The sequence below is a fragment of the Callorhinus ursinus genome, unplaced genomic scaffold (assembly GCF_003265705.2).
Source record: "Callorhinus ursinus isolate GAN/ISIS: 27379988/994484 unplaced genomic scaffold, GSC_fseal_2.0 scaffold77, whole genome shotgun sequence".
NCBI lineage: Eukaryota > Metazoa > Chordata > Mammalia > Carnivora > Otariidae > Callorhinus > Callorhinus ursinus.
In genome coordinates this window covers 2,251,129-2,270,364 of record NW_027397139.1, presented here as the reverse complement: position 1 = coordinate 2,270,364, position 19,236 = coordinate 2,251,129, and the positions used below count along the sequence as shown (strand labels likewise).

General features: G+C 62.9%; 1 protein-coding gene across 2 annotated transcripts in view; it reads right to left on the bottom strand.

Annotated features, from left to right (window-relative positions):
* Positions 1–347: 347 nt before the first annotated feature.
* ZFR2 (zinc finger RNA binding protein 2) overlaps positions 348–19,236 on the bottom strand; it is a 43,366-nt gene continuing 24,477 nt past the window's right edge. For both annotated transcript variants that reach the window (XM_073887383.1, XM_073887382.1), the window contains exons 5-18: positions 18,622–18,804; positions 16,978–17,206; positions 15,721–15,878; positions 14,786–14,905; positions 13,263–13,387; positions 12,364–12,496; positions 11,562–11,752; positions 8,726–8,897; positions 6,039–6,177; positions 4,488–4,585; positions 4,041–4,136; positions 2,698–2,809; positions 2,038–2,135; positions 348–1,485 (exon numbers count right to left, since the gene is read on the bottom strand). In XM_073887383.1, coding sequence (XP_073743484.1) covers positions 1,306–1,485; positions 2,038–2,135; positions 2,698–2,809; positions 4,041–4,136; positions 4,488–4,585; positions 6,039–6,177; positions 8,726–8,897; positions 11,562–11,752; positions 12,364–12,496; positions 13,263–13,387; positions 14,786–14,905; positions 15,721–15,878; positions 16,978–17,206; positions 18,622–18,804 — 2,034 coding nt within the window. In that variant the 3' untranslated portion in view covers positions 348–1,305. The remainder of the gene's footprint in view (positions 1,486–2,037; positions 2,136–2,697; positions 2,810–4,040; positions 4,137–4,487; positions 4,586–6,038; positions 6,178–8,725; positions 8,898–11,561; positions 11,753–12,363; positions 12,497–13,262; positions 13,388–14,785; positions 14,906–15,720; positions 15,879–16,977; positions 17,207–18,621; positions 18,805–19,236) is intronic.

The following is a 19,236-nucleotide window of genomic DNA, read 5'->3' as shown; positions in this document are numbered from 1 at the left end:
CCCAACTCAGCTTGGCTGCCTCCTCCCCCAGGAAGCCCTCTGGGCCCCCGACCTTCCCGTTGATGGCCCCACTGCTCATTTCTGGGACCAGGCCAAGATGGGTTCCTTGAGCAGCCGTGGGGCACGTGGGATGAATGCTTCTCGGGTAGGGTCCCCAGGGCACCCTGGTGTGGGGGTCGCCCGAGGGACCCACATGTCGGGGTGCAGCCTCCGGGCCGCGCCAGCTCCTCAGACGTTCTCACTGTTCACACCCGCGGCCTGAGTCCCAGAGAGAGATGCTGGCTGGTCAGGCGCCCCTTGCTCGGAGCCCGGAGGGAGTAGCGGGAGGGCCCTGAGGGAAAGACCACACAGTCCACACCAGAAGACATGGTTTATTCACTCCCCGCCCCCTGCAAACTCTCCGCTAGCTCTAGGAGGACATGAGACACAAAGCCACACTCCAGCTGTCCCCTAAACACAGAAACGAAATTGAAGGGACCGACTGACCACAGATGGGCTTCTCTCCTTCAGGACCACCCGGCAGCTGGACAAAACGCCCCAGCAAAGAGGGAGGTCGCATCAGGGCAGGGGCTGGGCCAGGGATGCCCCCATGCCCACCAGGCCCGGCCCTGGGCCTGCGTCGGCTGCACCCAAGTGGGAGCGAGGGCAAAGCCCAGGCCCGAACGGGAAGTGGCAGACGGCAGCGTTAGAAGGCACTCAGTGGTATGGGATCAGGGCCGACTGTGGGTCACAGACCTCTCTGGGGGGCGAGGGGAGCGCCCAGCCTGCATCCTCACCACCACTCGGCCCTACCACCCTCCCTGAGGGTGGACATGGGCTGGAGAGACACCGCCCAGCTCAGGCCTGCAGACCTCTGGTGGTGGTGGTGGGGGGGTGTCTCTAGGCTGGGGGTCTGGAGGGGGCGCTCCTGGCCTGGCTGTGCCTTCAGGCTTGCCCCCACCCCCCAGCTCTCCCTGGCCTGCCTCCCCAGCCGAGACGGGCCGGTCGGCAGGGCTTCAAGTCCACGCACAGCTGCGGCATCCAAAGGAAGTGCCTCAGAAACCCAGACGCTTAGTAGGCCACGGGCGAATGCAAAGCTAGCGAGAAACGCCAGGGTTTACCATCACTGTGCGGCACCTTCTACCCCGCCATGGGGGCCTCAGGGTGGGGAGGGGGTGGCCCCATGCAGCTCTCACTCCGGGATAACGTGAGGATTTAAACACGAGTGTTTTTAAAGAAACCCATGGAGCCTTCCTGTAAAGGAGAACACGACAGTCCAACGTCGTCGGGATGAAACCAGGGAATCACGTGCAGGGGTGAGGCTGCTCACGCGGGACCCTCTCCGCCCAGCCGGCCCTGCTTCCTCTGGACGTCGCCCTCCGGAGCCGCACACGCCTCCCGCAGCCTCTTGCGGAAGCGCGGCCCGGGCCTGCTTCTGGGGGGCGGCAGAGGCTCCATGCCCAGGATCGCGTGGATCTGCCGGAACGCCAACAAGCGCAGGCCGTGCTGGGGGCAGACAGCGGGTCAGTGCCCCCCCGCGCGGCGCCCCGGCTCGCCCCGCGCCCGCAGCCCGACTCGGAGCTCAGGGCACACTCAGGCGCAAAGAGGGGTGGGGGGCTCGCTGGGGCCGGCGGGTGGCAGGACGCTGCCAGGACGCCCCTCGGGGCATCAGCCCCTGCCGGCCTCTCTACGGGAACCCCAAACCCCGCATCTCCTGTTCGAGTCTGATCCTGAGCAACTTGGCGCTTCCTGTTAGGGGCGATTCGTAAGCGCCAGGCCCGACGTGGTTTCTGGGCCGCTGGGAGGTCTTCTAAGTAAACTTGCCCTCTGAAAGGAAACCACAGCCGGAGGCTCTGCTGGGGTGCGTGCGGCTGGAGGCCATGGCTGGGTGTTTTCACACCACAGGGTGGGGGGGCCTAGGGGCGCCCAGGAAAGTTCCAGCCAGCAAGGTCCCGGGGGCAGGCCTGTCACCCTCAGGCCGCCCATCTCTGCAAAGGGAAGGGGAGGGGGAGGGGGGCCGCTCCCCACCTGTGGAGCCACAGGGCCTGGCTGTCCTACCTGGGCACTGGCCGTGATGTCCTCGCGCTGCTGGGGGGTCAGGGACCCGAGGGCGTCCCTCTGGTCTCTCTCGCAGGGATCCTGGAGCCCAGGCCCATCTTGGCAAGGGGCGGTGGGGGCGGCAAAGGAGAGAGCCCCCCAGTGAGAGACTGCCACAGCCGTGGGGCAACGTGGGGGCCCAGGCGGGTCCCACGGGGTCCGTCCCTGCCCCCCGCGCACCACGTGACCGCACAGACGGGCCCACTGCATCGCTTCTGCTCTTAGCCTGCTACCATCCTGTGTCACTAGAGCAACCAGGAAACCCCATTTCTGCATCCGACATCCCAACCGTGGGGTGGTGCGGGGTCTCCCCTTGGGGGCGGAAAATAGGCCGCATGAACACCTCTGCCTACAGCCCATTATCTGCGTTGCCGGCTGTTTCCTTTGGCAAGATTCCCGGGGGCTCTCCGGAAAGGGCGGGTGGGCCCCCCCCCCAGAGAACCAGGGCCGTGCTGCCTCCGGGCGGGCCCCTCCTGCCCCGACCTGCGCGCCCCGCTCTCCTCCGCAGGCGCGTCCACGTGCCTCCTCTGGGGCACGTCCTCCCGTCTGCCTTGATGGTGCTCCCGAGTGCGTGTAAGCCACATGCTGCAGGTATCTGGGCTCCCCGGCCGCGGGACTGACCTGTCAGGAGTGTCCCCGAGGCCACACACTCCAGGACACGCCTCACGCCGTCCCCAGGACTGAGGGGCCCTGACGCGCTGCTCAGAGCCTTCTCCACCAGCAGCTCCATGGCCTGCGCCGGGTGAGGACAGGAGAGACACCGTGCCTTGGGGGAGAGCACGTGGGCCTGCCTCCCGCCTGAACTAGAGGGAGAGCCGCAATGCCAGGCCGGGGGTTGGGGGGGTCGCCAGGGGACCCCGAGCTCCTTCCCTCAGGCCCGCCCACCCTTGAATTTCTGCGGAGAAGGGGGATCCCTGGAGCCTCGCCTCCTGCCTCCCTGGGGGCCTGGCTGAGCGCAGGTTTCTTCACTCTTCACGACTCCCAGTTCCTCATCGGCAAACCCTGGGCACGACGACACTGTGAGCCGGCGTCCCGAGGGTTAAAAGAGCTGCTGTGACCCTCGTGCATTTAGCCGGGGTCCCGATGACCCACGGGGCTGCTCTGGCATGCCCCCGTCCCCAGGAAGCCACCCTGCCTGGGGGGGTCAGGACGCATGCTATCTTGGGGGTGCTTCGAGGTTTACAGGGAAACAGCTCCTCTCAGCGTCAGAGAGGACCCCGTGTCTACAAGGGGGTCGTGTCAAGATCGGTGTTCCTGCTGGACACGGGGCAGGAAGTGGAGACTGGGATGGGGGGGCACAAGAGCCCTTGGTTTTGAGATGGCCCTTGTGACTAAGGCCCAGGGCGGCCGGGCCGGGGCGGGAAGGGTCTGCTTGTCTAAGAGCCCGGCTTTGGTGGCGGAGACGTGCTGCCCACAGAACTGACATACAAAGCAAGCGTCCCCCAAAGTAAAGGAGAGAGGGACAGACTCAGACCCGCCAACAGGTGCACGGACATGGCGTGATCCCAGAGAAAGGTGTCGGGGGGTTGTCCCAGAGAGGGTAGGCAACCTGGGATTTGGGGGCACGGGTGCCCCTGCGTCTGTCTTCTCCCTTTTCCCCCGATGGGCTTCGGGGCTGACTGCCGGGGGGTGTCAGAGCCATGGGGGTTCTCCCCACCAGAGGGAGGGGGCGTGCCAGGCGGCCCCAAGGCCAGGGTCCTGGGCGCCCCTGCCTTCGCGTGCTCCCTGGTTCTGTCTGCGAGGTGTGGGTTTCACGTGATGGCAGTCAGATGAGGCTGTGCTCTGCAGCAGGCCGCTTCCCGGTCCCCAAGGGGCCCCTGAGATGCCCCCACCGCATCTACCTTTCCTGGCTGCTCAGGCTTAAGGGGGCCCCCTTTCGGAAAGCCCAGCACTGGGAAGGGGGGCATCTGTCTCAGACAAAATGAGGCCTGTGGGGGCGTGGAGGCCACCTGGTGCTGCCTTACCCAGTGTGGCAGGGCCCCCCAGGCGGGCACACGCTGGCAGAGGTCACGGAGGACCCTGAGGACAATCACACACGGCTGCAGGCCGCTGGCTCGAGCCTTTGGGGGAAAAAGTACACCGTCAGCTCAGGGAGCCATGTGCGCGAGGCCCGGGGCACAAGGGCTGACACTCGGGGCCGTGGGCCTGGCCCAGGAGGGACTCCGGGGGCTGGCACAGGCCGACTGGCCTCAAGCATGGCAGCTGGGAGCGGAGCCCCTGCCCAAAGGGGCCCAGGCCAACTGAACTGGCCCAGTACGGAGCCCCTGGTACCCGCCGTCAGGTGGCTGCGTGGCCACGGCGTCCCCATGCCCGGAGCAGCGAGCACTCCGCTCACGTTCCTGACACGAGTGTCAGGTTCATGCTTGGCGGCGAGACAGGGGCCAACCCGTGCGGCACCCCTGCCTCCTGACCTGGAACCACTTGGCGTGGCGGAGGGCAGCCAGTGACTGGAGGCACTTCTCTGGGCTCAGGACATCACCTGGGTCGGACGGAGGCACCTGCATTCCCTCTAGAAGGAAAGGGCGTGTGGGCACAGAGCCCCTTCCCCTCCTCCCGCCTCCCGGGGCCACGCGGCCCGGGCCCTCGGGGCTCTGGAAGGTACAGGGCTCCAGACTGTCTTTCCTCCAGGACACTGCAAGGACCAGAGAAGTCACTTCTCTGCAAATCCTCTCCCTCTGCGGTCCCGTGGTGAGCAAGTTACAGTTCAGGAAATGGAGCCGCATTTCCAGAGACTAACAAGTGCATCAACCACAAGAGAGAAAGTGGGTCAGATTCCAACAGGTGCCTTCATTGACGGCGAAAGCCCCGCGTCTGGGAGAGACCCAGGTGCCTTTTCCTGCCTTCTTACTATTGCCTCACACTCCCCTCCTGGCTCCAGGAGGCCCCGGATCACAGAGGGCAGGCGATGGAACTGAGTGTCACTTGTGCATAGTGTCCCCACACGTGGGTTGCGGGCCAACCCCTCCTCCAGGCTGAGATGAGCCGGCAAGGGTGTGTCTGCGAGGAGGGGCTTTCGAAGCTCCCCTCCGGTGACAGCCAGCCGGGGCCTGGACATCCACACAGGGACACAGCGGGGGTTCCCTCCAGCCAGCCCCATCCAGCAGCCTCGGACTGCTCACACTTTCCCACGTGCCCAGTCTGCCCCTTGTTGGTGTGTCTGAGCAAAGCCCAGCGGGGCCTTCAGCTAGAATTTAATGATGTTGTTTTATCTCCCGTGTTTATTTTTTTAGATGCCCATGACAACTGGTAACGTTTTCCACCAACAGTTCAAGGGTGCCACTCTTTAAAAACTTAAGTGACAAAAACGAACTGATTTAAAGAAGAGCGTTAGACGGTGGCCCTCCGCTATGACAAAACAATCGTGATGGGGGTTCGAGAATGACTGGAGTTTGGAGGACAGTCACAGGGGCTGTTCCGGGAGGTTCTGTGGCTCCCGGAGGCCCGTGGTGCGTTCCTGGAAGCTGGCCTTCACCACGTGGCCGTGACTCGAGGCCCTCGCTGCCCGCGGGCCTGGCCCAGCACTCTGCCCACTCGCCCCGGCGATGCCAACCTGCCTCAAGACCCCTGAGCCCCCACGTATCACGAGAGGCTTCGCGACCCGCGGAGTCGGCTGCGGCCCCGGCTACACAGACACACGGAATCAACCGAGCCCCAGGGACCCGGCCCAGCTGGTCTCCCTGGGTGGAGAGCAGGAGCCTATGCTTGCCCGGAGGCGAGGGGAGGGTGACGATGCTGCTTGCCCCGAGGTGGGTGCCCCGGAGCGCACCACAGCCTGGACTCTGTTGGCAGCCACCCCGACGCCCAGCTCTTCTCTGGCGGTGGCACCCAGGGCTGACCGAGCGCCAGAAGGCCGTCGGCCGTGGCCCCGACCCCGCCCCGCCCCACCCAGTACACGGGCAGATGCTGCCCTCAGCCACCAGGGGGCGTGGGGCGTGGGGCGGGAGAGAAGGGTCTGGCCGCACCTTGGTCCATGGAAGGGTCCTCCCGCATCAGGGGCGAGGTGAGGGACACAGTGACCCTCATCCTGGGCTCCTCACAGGAGGAAATGATGATGATGTCTTCGGAGTCAGAGGAGACCTCGTACTTGTCTTCTGTCACCATCTATGAGGTGCAAATGCAACACGAGTCCGTGTCACCCTAGCTGAGAAGCACGGGTAAACAAGCCAGGATGTGGCCGAGTGCCGAGCCCCGTGCTGGGCGTCTGGAACCGCCAAGGGACGGAGACGCAGCCCCCAGCCTGCGGGAGCACACCTACGTAGCAGTGCGTATGGGTAACAGACCCGGCACATAGGTGCCTTCATATGTAAAGAATGCCCACAGCTCAACAACAAGACCAGCAATCCAATTAAAAAAACAAACTGGTGAGTGACATAACAGGTAGCTTGCAGAAAAGAAACAAATGACTCTCTTTACGCAACGACACAGGTTACTCCCGTGGTAAGAAAGCAGCAAATTAAAACTATGATGAGGTACCATCATCACCTGGGAGCACAGACCTCAAGAAGTGTGAGGCGCAGCTGGGCTGGCAAACCCGGGCATCTATAAACTTCTGGGGGAGGCTGACCTGGCAACATTTACCAGAAGCATCTGGTCTCACGTATTTGGCCAGCAATTCTGCCCCTGGGATAAACTCTTACGTGCGTACGAGGTTACCTTCTCGCTGGAAATGACCTGAACGTCCAACTACACGGAAGGGCCCCTCAAGTTATGGACGAACAGCAATGAAATGCTCATCAGCCACACAACACAATGACGTTCCTTAAATATGCACATGAAATTGGACCCAAGGGGCACTACTAATTGAAAAACAGCAAGATCCTTTAGCAGGTCGTGAACACGCCACGGTTTGGGCACACCAGGAGAGAAGAGGGAGAACCCACTCGGTGTTCAGGTTCCAGACAAGACCCAGGCCCCCTCTGCGCTGGTCACCACCCCTTGCCTGCCACAGGGGCCCAGGGACGGCCCCCACCCCTCCCTGGGGGGTACCCTGAGTGGGTCACCCTCACAGGCAGGCCCTCCGGGGAGACTTCAGAACGAATGTGGGTTTGGTGCAGTGCCCACTGCCCAGTAGAGGCCTTACGGCGTCCCTCACCTTGTTTTGAAGTCTCTGAGACGCCTGGCCAGGGCGCCCCCAAGCTGCGTGGAGCTTCAGGCAGCTGTCTCTGCACCCCTAGAAATGCTCTCTGCCTCGGCTAAGCTGTCTTTCCCCACCTGGCCGGCACGGGGGTTCAAATGCTCCCCCCTCACCTCCCTGGACTTCATGCTGCTTCACATCTTTGTGTGGGGACCGGAGAGGCCCAGGCCCACCTCAGGGTGCCTGGGGCCTGCAGCACAGAGATGTGCACCCAGCACCCGGCATCCAGCCCCTCTGACACCACCTGCATGCATGACTGATGCCTGAAACACACCTTCCTCCTGCCCGCTACCCAGTCCTGTCCAGGGCGTGGGGTGCACTACCCGCTCACCCACAGCCTGGGCTGTCTTCGTGAGCCTGCGTCTGAGCCATGCCTGAACCCCTGCAATAGCTGGCAGGAAACCACTGTGTCACGGGCGTGAAGGAAACAGGTATTTATTGATTTATTTAAAGGTTTATTTATCTGAGAGAGAAAGAGCGTGTGTGTTCATCTGTGAGAGTGGGGGGGGGAGGAGCAGAGGAGGAGGGAGAGGGGGAGAGAGAACCTCAAGCAGACTGCCCACTGAGCACAGAGCCTGTCATGGGGCTTGATCCCCAGACCCCAAGATCACGGCCTGAGCCTATATCAAGAGTTTGAGGCTTAACCGACTGAGCCACAGAAATGAGTATGTAAATCAGCCAAGCGGGGTTGTCACTCCTCTGCTCAAAACCCTCCTGTCTTCCCACTTCCCTGAGAACGCAGGCCTACCTGCTTGTATGGCCTTCAGGCCTGGTGTGATTCAGGCCCCCATGTGCCTCCCCCGGGCCTCCTGCCGCTCTGTCGCTGCAGGTGCAGGTCCTTCTATGTGGAACACTGCTCCCCCATCTTTCAGGGCCTCCCCTGTGGGGACGCACACCTCCCCCCTCCCTGCTGGTGCCCCTCCTTGGCCTCTGACTTTCATTGCCTCACAAACAGCACACTGGACATCCACTTGCTCTTCTGCTTGCTCGTGACCAGAGTGGGGGGCCCCGGAGGGTGGGCCTGGGTCTGCGTGGCCCCCAGTGCTGGATTCTCCTGGGAGCAGAGACAGACTCACCAGGAAAGAGACCCCTCCACCCCAGGGTCGGACTTTTCTAACCCGGGGTCCCCGGCCCCCCCCCCCCAATCACGGTCTCTGGGGAGAACGTCCCAGGACAGTCCAGAGAGGGGCCCAGGCAGCCTCCCGCTGTCCCCACACGGGTTTGCACAGGGCCGCTCTCGACTCCCCACCACCAAGGGCCGCGTGCAGTGCTCGGTTCCACTCACCCCTGTAACGGCTGGCACGTCGGCATCCGTAGTGACGGGACGCTTAATGTCATTTCTGAGTTTTACCCTAAATTCACTTTATAAAGGAACCCCGAAGTTCCCCCTCTCATCAACTTTTATTATAAAAACAACCTGGTCTGGGTCCAACAGCCACGTCTCTTGTTTCTTACAACCGCGTGGGAACAAAGCCATCCCGTCTGGGGGCCGCACGCGGGGGCCACGGCGCTTACCGGGAGCTGCTGGGGCAGCTGCTCGGAGACTCTCCGCAGGAGGGCGCGCGTGGGCTTTTGCGAGCAGAGCAGGGCCAGCTGCACGGTCCTGTCTCCCCGCAGGAGCAGGCCCTTCGCCAGGAGGCCGACCCGCATCACGCCCTTCAGGATCCGAGCTGAGGACAGGCCGCCGCTGTGAAGACAAGCCCGCAAATGTGTGAGACCCGCAGGGGAAGGGGGTCAAGAGAAGGGGTCGCCACCAGGGTCCCCGGCTCCTGCGCTCCCAGCTCCTTGCCGGGCCTCCGCCTCAGCTTCCCCATCTGTGAAATGGGCACGCGCCCCTGGGAACAAACCCGCCAAGCTGTGTGCTCAGTAAGGGCGGGCGGTTACTCCTTCCTGATAATATGCATTCTGAGGAAGGCCACCAACGGCCATCCCCGTGGCCCCTGGTCCTCAGCCAGCTGGATCCACCCGCAGGGGCCCTGGGCTCTGTGTCCCTCCCAAGTGTCTCTGGGGTCACTGTGCCCCCCACCTCAGCTCCTTGGCTGGGAGGCCCGTGCAGGTGCTTTGCTGGGAACCTGCCCTCTCCCCTCCGGCCCACGTCCTGAGCCCGGGGGTGCCCCGCCCCACAGCATCCTGACTCGGGTCCCTGCTCGCTCACCCCTCTGAAGCCCAGGCCAGCTTGACTGCCTCTGCCTCGACATGTCCCCTCCCGGTGCTGCCCCTCTGCAGGTGGGGAGGTGGGGGACACCCCAGCTTCTCCCAGCCCGACCCGCAGCCTCCCTTGGTCCCTGTGCTCCAGACCCACGAGGCCGCTTCCCTCGCCGGGCCCTCTGCCTGGACACGCTCACCAAGTCCCCCCTCCACTCCAGGAGCCGCTGCCACTTGCTTTGTGACACTCCTCGGGATAGGAGGGGCCCTGGTTTTTAAAAATTCATTTATGTATTTCTTTTTAGGTAGGCTCCACGCCCAGCGAAGAGCCCAACGTGGGGTTTGAACTCACGACCCTGAGATAGAGACTCAAGACACTTAACCAACTGAGCCACCCAGGCGCCCCCATTTATGTGTTTCTTGTTGGTTTCTGAAACATGTGCACCGGAGCCTAGCGCTGCCCGAGAGGACTGGGCCAGGGGCCACCAGCAACATGCAGACGGGAGATGGCTGGACTCGGCGGAGGACCAGGGAGGGCACAGCACAGGGGGCAGGGGTGTGTGTGTGGGGGGGTGCTGCAAAGAGACTCAGAGGCTCATCAATCAATCTGGATCCCAATTCACACCCACTGTAAAACCAAACAGCCCTAAGCCCACAGTCTGATCTCTGTGGACCCTGCTTATCTGATGCTGTCGAAGTATAACAGCATTGCGGTTTTGTGAAGTCAAAACAGGAGCCCTCGCTGTTCAGGGCTGGCTCCTGGCCTCCCGGACAGCTCCCTTCTAAGAGATCATGTAGGACAGGGGACCACAATCCAGGGACCCGCACCGGGCGCTCACTGGGGCTTCACTGTCCCGTCAACTCGTGTGGGAGAGAACCTCCACGGTAAGTGAAAACCCCCGACGCCAACACGCTCTTTGCCACAACTGAGTGCATGACGGTTCACTATGATGCTCTGTAAAAAATGCATTTCCGTGTTTTTGAAAAATAAAGGACCTCACACGTGATTTAATGTAAACGTCATGTGAAAGCTTAAAGAACGAGGTCAGTTTTGTTTTCTGAGCCCACGGCGGTTGCACGGTTTAGGGGAGGTGGAGCGCGGGGCTGTGAAGGGGCGGCTCCCAGACGCACCACGTGGAGGCTGACCCGCCGTCGGGGGGTCACGCGAATCTGCAGGCGCTGAGCTGAGCGCCACGGGCGTGCTCACACGACACCTGCGACAAGCTGGAATGGGACTCTGCCGTCTTGTGCAAGGGTGCCAGGGGCAGCTGGGCGCACCCCTGCTTCCCTACCACACGTGGGTGGAGGAGGGGCACTCTCCTAGGGGAGGCCACAGGTTTGAGCCCAGGGGACACGATGACTCCCTGGAGCTCACTCGCGAGGGGCACACACGCGCTCCCCCAGGGCGCAGACGCGGCGGTAACAAAAGGCTACTGAGGGGTACCAGCCGGATGCAAACGGGTGGACACGGCAGGACCCCTCCTGCGCGTGCGTGCCGTGTCTGGGACGGTTGAGCCGCGGGGGCAGGAAGCACAGTGGTGGGTGCCAGGGTCGGGGCAGGGGCGCGGGTGACTTAACAGGACAGATCTCCGCATCAGGGGGTGAAAGAGCCCTGGAGGCAGACGGTGGTGATGGGCGCACCCCCGCACGCATCCTCCGTGCCCCTGGACCGTCCGCGCGAACGTGGCTGAGATGGTAAGCGCCACTGTGTATTTTAGCATCATACAAACCCCTCAACAAGGAGACGAAGCAGCCACCCAGAGAGAAAGGGCTTGGAAAAGGCGACTTCCTCCCGGTCACAAGTGGGGGGCCTCCCCACCCCGACAGTCACGGCGACTGGAACACTGACTCACGCAGGCACTTGGTGGCATCTCCTGCTCAGAGGGGCACTCGCTGCCCCCGGAGGAAGGGGACAGGTCTGGATCACCCTTAAGCTCCATTTCACAGACGAGAAACAGAATAGTTCACCCTTCGTAAAGGACATTCCCAGATGCACCTTCGATAGGAAATGTCAACTTGGGGAATGTTCTATGGCGGGCTGGAAAGCCCCAGAGACCTCGAAGAGCTCAAAGCCAATTGAGGTGAGGCGCCTCTGCCCTCCTGCAAGCCACGTCCTGTCCAGAACCCCGACCCTCCACCCGGGGCGGGGGGGCTCCCTGCCACGCTTAGTCAGCCCAGGCCTTGGGAACAGAGTGACCCCCACTACCTGTGCTCACTGCCCGCGTGCTCTGGGCTTCCGGAGTTCTCCTCGGCCAGCGTGTCGGACACCAGCTTGAGGGCGCGCTCCGAGTGGGACACGGCCTTCTGCACGGCCAGGAGCTCCACCTCCGTGGGGTAGACGGTGGTGTGCTTCCACAAGACATGCCGGTCGTCACTGGACTCCGGCCGCCGCGCACACTGCCGGCAAAGGCCAGGCTGAAGGGCCCCGGGCGCCCGGCGGGCAGGGGGCCGGGTGAGTGTCAGCCCCGCTGAGGCCCAGCGCGTGCAGCAGGGGGCCCCGGGGAGCCCCGGAGTCAGGCTGGCTTTGGGAGTGACAGGCAAGGGACAGCAGAGAGCCAGGCGAAAGAAGAATGGGGATCCATGGGGCAGTGAACCAGCGAGAATGTGTGACCGCGTGGGGTCCGTGGGCTCCCCTTTGGTGATGTCCTTACGTTTCTGAGCCAGAGGCTTCTCAGCCAACTCAGTGCGGCTCTTCCCCTCAGCAAGGTGGGAATGGAAGGCTCCCACCCAACCCCGGGCCGGGCCTGCCCGGATGGACGCTGAGGGCTCCACAGGCAAGTGGGGCCCCGGCCCAGGGTTCCTGTTGGTGACCAGTGTCGGGGCTGGGCTATGGCCCGCAGGACCTGCCAGCTCCCAACCCTGGGCACCTCTCGGGGGTCTTGGTTCAAAGTTGTGTTCCTCGCTCCTGGAGGATTCAGGTCTTCCTAGCGAGGGCTTGAAAAGCTCACCCGCCTGCAGGGCCTCCACCGAGGGAGGCATTTTGGCACAAAGACAAGGCCACCACTCACCACAGGTGAGCCGGCAGGCGCCCCCGGCCTGCTGATGAGGGAAGGAGAGTGCTGGTCGGGTGGCGAGGGTCCGGAGTGCTCATCCGGGGCCTGGGGCCCCTCCTCCAGTCGCCTCCTGCACAGCTGCTCGCGCCTGCAGGGAACCAGGGAAACAGGCTCCTCTAAGCAGCTGTGGGACCCCTGGGCTGTGGCATCGGAAGCACGCCTCGTCCTGGGGCTGAGCAAGGCTGGGGCTCCAGGACCACCAGGGAGAGGTGCCGCTGCCTGACAGGGCCCCCAGAGCCCATGACACGGGTCCTGCACCAATGACCGCCATGGGCCAGGGAGACTGAGGCGAGGCGGGCCGGGAGGACAGAGGCCAAGGGCAACAGGTGGGGAAGGAGGGGGCAGCTACAGCCCTGGGTCTGTCCTGGACTTTGTTCCCCAGCTCAAGACACTGCCCGGATCTTCCATCAATCAGACACCATGTCAGAAAACGCTTTCAAATTGCTCCAGAGGGTGGAAGAGGGCATGACAGATGTGTGGGTGGTCAGGGGACACTGGGGTCAGACAGACACAGGACGTCAGGGGACACTGGGGTGAGAAGACACACGTCAAGGACACACAGGAGGTGAAGGGACACCAGGGGTCAAGGGAACACTGGAGTCAGGGTGCAAGGAGACCAGGGCATCCCTGTGAACGGGGGCCCAGAGCGCCTGCCCGTGGTTGCGGGGGCTGTGCCGTCCTGCGTTTGTGTTATGTGACACACAGGTCCTGAGCGTGACCGTCTCCCCCAAGGGCAGGGTCCCATGCCCACATCGCAGGGGTGAGCCCCTGGGTCCTTGCGGCTGAAAGCAAGCAGAGGGTGTTTGGGGGGGTGAGGGCGGCCTGGCAGGGACCCCAGCAGGGACCCCATGTACCAGCGCCGCATCTCCTCGAGCCACTTCCTGGTCAGCTGCCTCTGCTTCCTCAGCCTGGCCTCCAGCAGCTTCCGAGCTCTGTGGCTGGGCTTCCCCGCAAACGGGAGGTCAGGGTCCACCTTTTTCTGGAAACGGTAGGAAGGGCTGTGAGATGGGAGACCTTCATTTCGACAAGTGCCAGGAGCCCCAGGAGCCCCCCCAGTCATAGCCTTCTGCAGGCTGACTCAACAGTCAGGGCTCCATCCCCCAGAGTCCTAACACTCGGGACCCGGGCACCACAAAACAGGGAGCTTCCACGGGGAGCATGGCCGCGACGTGTGCGAAGCCAGGGAAGAAGGAAATTCGGCCCCACCATGAGACACCCTCGCTAACCACGGATGGGTCGCGGCAGAGCCAACGCCAAGTGCGTATTTCTAAGCAAGCTAACTCAGGGGAGACACCATTTGCATGAAATCCAGCAGTCTGCATTTTCAATAGCACTGCAGATTCTCTCGCTGAACGTAGCTTATGGTGCTTCCTTCATCGTTCACAAGGCACAGTGCTGCCTAGGGACCATTCACTGCTGGCAATGGCCCACATGTCCACAGACGGACGGACCGATACACACAATGTGTCCCCCATGCACGGGAGCGTCCCTCGGCCATGAGCAGGAGCCAGGCACCCACACACGCTGCCCCAGGGATGGACCCCGAGCCCACGACACTCGGGGAGGGAACCAGACACAGAAGGCAACACGGGGTGTGACTCCATTTATGTGAAACATCCAGAACAGGCTCATCCATGGACGGGAAGGGGACTCGTGGGCAGTATGTGGGGGTGACTGGTAATGGGGATGGGGCTTCATTTGGGGAGATGAAATGTTCTGGAACTAGAGAGATAAGGGTCACAGCTCTGTGAATCCACAGTAGTAAAAGCCATGAAACTGTACCCTTTATGTGGGTGAACTGTGTGGCGGGTGAATGACACCTCAATGGAGCAGCTAAAAAGGGGAGTGTGCACGCGTGATGACACGCCCACTGCCCCGCAAACCTATGAGGGGAGGCCTGGGGAAGGCAGCTGACAGCCTCTCCTCTGGTGGAGCCCACAGGGCAGAAGGGCCCATGGGCCATCCCCCTGGGCGGTACTGGTGCGCCCCGACAAAGGCTCTGCTGGTGCTGGAGGCCTCAGCACCCACTTCTTGGAGGTCCGGCTCCCGGGGGACGCTCAGCCTGGACAGCCCAGCGCCCCCACTGCAGCAGCAGCCCCTGGGTCACGACCTCCCAGCCCCCAGGCTCCCCCGCCCTTGGCCCCGCGCCCCGTCTCAGCTGCATCTGTGAGCCTGTTCCGTGTGCTCGGGGACCCCTCCAGCAACAAGTGGGTCCAGAGCCGAGACGCCATGGGAAACACAGCTGCTGCTGGGTCTCCTGAAGGCTCCAGGTAGCACGAATGTGGGGGAAGGCCCACGGGGCCTGGAGCTCCGGTCAGGGGCACGGGGGGGGTGCAAGAAGCCAGGCCGGTCCGCCCCCCCGCCCAGCCCTGCACACCTTGTACTGCAGCCGGTGCCGCCGCCCCCGCACGTGCGTGTCCCTGGCCGTGGTGTCGCCGAAACTGCACTCGCACAGGCTGCACTGGAACCGGACCACCTTGCCTTCCCCGTTGCGCACCTGAGACACAGCGCCCCGCTGAGCCGGCCGCTACCCACGCGGTGCGTCTGGCCCCTGGGCAGGGGCACCCTCCTCCCCTCGGGGGCACCAAGCCTTCCCTGGAGGCCTGCGTGCAGGCGTCCGGCCTGCCAAGCGGGCTTCGGGGGAGCTGGTGTGTCACCAACGCACCCTCCTGTGCACTGCCCTGCCCCCCACCCCTCCCCACCCCGGGCGCAGACACCCGTGGCCTGTCCTGCAGAGCCCCTGCCTCTGTTCCATCCTGAGTTCCACCCATCACAGGCCCTGCTGTGCTTCCTGACGCTTTTATGCACCTGATCGTCTCCTCAACTCTGAAATGCCAGGGCTGCCTAGGCAGGACTCCGATCTGGGGTGGCGATTCTTCACGGGACAAAACCAGAAAACACGCCAATGCTCACACTTCCTTTCAGCCCCTGAGGGGGAACCTGGGAACTAGGGAAGCGGCCCGGGGAGGCGGCTTCCAAATCTGGTTCCAGGCAGGCCTTGCAGGCTCCGGGCATAGGGGCAGTGGCCACGGAGGTCGCTGCACACCGGCTCCTGATGCCCAAGGATCCAGTGACTCTGTCTGTCTCAGGCCTTCCTTCTGAGATCTGAAACCTGGTGCCTGGACCTTCCAGTGAGTCCCACAAGATGTTGTGGCTCACTGTGGACTGCCTGCGGACAGGTGTGTACATCTCAGATGGAGAACCGGGGGGCAGTCTTGAAGCCTGAGCCCTGCTGGAGTCCTTCACCACCGCCTAGAGGGGGAGCAGGGTTCACGCCGATGGCCCAGGGCACGGCAGCTGACTGGCAGTTACCTCTTCCACGTAGTCTAGGCCCACTGGCTGCGCATCACAGCTTCCAGAAGCTTCTGCGGAGCCTCCTTGGGCGGGCGGATCTCTAGGCCCATCTGGGGCGGGGTGTGCCCGTTTGCCCTCTGGGGCCCTGCTGCTGGCCGCCTGAAGCTTAGAAGGCCCTGGAAGGAAAAGCTGGGCTGCTCATGACCTGCTCCAGCCGGAAACCAGGGCCGGCTTCCAGTCCGCCTGCGTCAAGTGTGGAATGCGATGCAAACCAAGGTCTCCCGCTGTGCATTCAGCCCCCCCCCCCCTTGTGACATCAGTCAGTCGGATTCCCAGTCCTGAAAGACCCCTTTTGTGCCAGCTTGGGTCACAGCTGAGAGCACGAGGCCCAAGTAGCATTTGGTGCCCACCTGAACATGTCCACGGGGAGGCCCGGGTGGCAGGCCCCTCGTGGAGGAGCCCGTGGCCGCGCCACTCTGTAGCCCCTAGGTAGCTGAAGATGGGAGTTCCTTCCAGGTGGACCCGGGGTCATGGTCAAGCTAGCCCCCTTCAGCAAATTCACTGGGCACCAGAGGGGAGACGGGTCTCTGTTACCACACTGTTCTCTGGTTTGAAGTTCAGTATCACGTGGTGATTCAAAACACAGTGCTGCTGAGGCTCAAAATAAATCCTCCTGCCCCTCCTGGGCAACGCTCAGCGGCGGAGAGCAGAGCCTGTGGGACGGCCCTGGGTCTGAATCCCACCTCCACTATGTATGAGGTGGCCCCGGGCCAGGTACGTGACCTTGCCTCACCTCTGGCTGTCCCTCTGCAAACGGGGATTACGACAGAACCTACTTTCCAGAAAAGCGTTTGGAGGGCAAATCAGGAATGCCGCAAAGCAGTCAGCGGAGTGTCTCCCACGGACCCTAGCCACTCAGTCCGCGCCACCAGGCAGGCCACGCACAGGGCAGGTGGGGCCGCAGGTGGGGGGCCGAGGAGCCCCCCTCAATTTCCTGAGACCCACGTAACTCGGAGCCCACTCCGTTCACCCTGAGCAGTGGGGCGTGAATCATGCTGCCACCGGACTACGGGCTCTGCCCACGCTTCCCAAGGGTGTGGCCCGAGGTGGCCAGAAAGCGGGAGAGCAGGCGCGCCCCTCACCATCCCCACCCTCCACCCAGGGTTCTGCCCCTCTAGAGAGAGGTGATGGCTCTGACACATGCCCGCAAGTGCTTCTTTGGAATCCCAGCATGAGGAATGAGTCAGAGCACGGGCGTGGGGCTGTGACACGTACCCACACTCCTGGCCTTCAAAGCCACTGGTCTCCTGGCCAGCGCTGGCTTGCTCAGGGCGCACATGCCGGGGCCAGCAGGGGCTGTGGGCTTAGCAGAGGCCATGGGGGGACTCTCTGTGGCGAGGGGGGCCGGCTTGCTGGTGCAGGTGGCCTGGGCCGAGCTGGAGTCCCCCAGCACTGGTTCAGTGATAGGGATGGGCTTCCCCAACTTAGTGTGCAGCTTCAAGACCTGGAACAGACCCAGGCCCCCTGTCAGGGCCACCACTGAGCCCGATCAGACTTCCTCAAGAGGCAGGAAGAGCACGTGGTGGGTGGAGGGGGCTGGCAACCTGTGGGAGGGAGGGTGTCGGTCCCATCCCAGGCCCCAGCGGCAGGCCTTTGGCTCTCAGGCATCACTATCCCTCTAGAAGATCCTTCCTGCTTCCAAGCCCCATTCAGTGCACTTACTAGAAGGTCCCACCGCCCGCAGCATCTTCCCGGACAACCACCTCAGACCTGTTCTCAGGCTCCAAGTCTCTGACACTCACAGCTCAGACCTGCCTCCACCCAGAGCTCATTGCAGGTTCTCCCGGGCCCCCAGAACGGCCCACTCCTCCTGGGTCCCAGCTCTCCTGCCTGCACCCCTGCATGGCCAGGCCTGTGCATCCCCTTTTCCCACTTCTCCTCCACCTGCTCGCTTCCCCTCCTCCACGTGTTTGCTTTCGCCTTTGTGGGTTTTGTGGATTTGCTCAAGCTTTCGAGAGCCTGCCCCGACTGGGCCGAAGGAGGGGAGAAGACAGGTCCTCAGGCAGGTGATCTCAGGGTGGCCCAACTCCACAGTGGGGAGCTGGAGGAGGGCCAGCCCTGGGGAAGGGAGGAGCAAAGGCCTGGGGGCAGGAGGGAGGTGGGCTTGGGCACCGGGAGGAGGTTCTGTGTGGGGCCAAGAGACAGGGGCCTTCCTAACTGTCCTGCCGGTGACTACATGGGGAGAAGCTGGTGTCCTGCCAGGCACTCTTCCTGCCTGCAGCGCACACACCCCCCAAGAGAGCATTATCTTGCAGGTTATCAGTACCATTTGGGAAGGGTTGCTGCTTTCCACAAAGCTCCCTCTGGAGCACAGCAAGGGCAGGCCCCAGGGAGAGAGGTGGGGGTCTCCCTACCTTCTCTCGGGTGGGAGATCCCGTCAAGTTTCTCCATGAGCTGACATAATACAGGCACTTTTAAGGCCACAGGAAAATGTTGATTGCTATCAACAATCAATATTAAAAGCATGGATGTTAAATCATTCCCTATCAATTAAAACACTGCTATCAAAATTGACATGAAACCTTACTGTTTGAATTGTATTAACCGAATTGGATCTGCTTCATTTTTAAAAAGCAGAACCCCAAATGGACCGTGCAACTTGACCTCATCAACAAACTCTTGTTTCTATAAACGCGTAAATACCTAAGGTTTCCCCTGCGGTCTGGGAACAAGCCCCCCCCCCCCCCCCCCCCCCCCCCCCCCCCCCCCCCCCCCCCCCGCCCCCGGCTCCACGCCTTGGCCCAGGGGGCGGGTGAGACTTCTGTAATATTCTGAGGAATGCAACAGCATGGGCCCCACAGAAGAGCTTCCTTGTCGGCGGCGGCCACCTCGATGCCGGGGGCCCAGGAGGGCTCCTACCTTCTGGTGCCTGGCGCCCCGGATGTGAGCAGCGTAGGCGTCCGGCCCCGGGCACCACACGGCACAGAGGCCACAGCCCAGACGCGCCGGCACCCCGCCCGGGCCGCCGCTGACCTGGGTGCCTGTCTTCTGGGCCGCCTCTTTCTTTTTGTGCTTCTGCCCTTCTAGGTGCTCGCGGTAGGCCTGCAGGCAGAGCGAGAGCGGCCTGAGGTGTGTGTGTGGTGGTGGGTGTGGGTGCATACGCAGTTCACTCCCGGGACAGACCCAGGCCGCCGCCCCCCTCCCTTCACTCACCGGCTGCCCAGATGCTCGGGTGTGCCTTCGTTAAACCCGGTCAACAGGCCAGAGCTCTGCCTGAACCACAGAAGGTTTCTTTTTCCTCTCTAAAAGTGGATGAGCTGCTTTCGTTTCAGGGGCTACTCAGAAGAAAAATGCTGGCTTTTCAGAATCTAACCTCAGAAACCACACGAAGACAGCCGCTACCTGAATGACACGCGCACACTTCCTTTTCAGAAGGCGGCTAACACACGGAGGGGTCCGGGCGAGAGAGGGTGCGAGAGTCACAGGCCCGCGCACGCCACAGCACCGTGCCCAAAACATCGGATGGCATCTGGC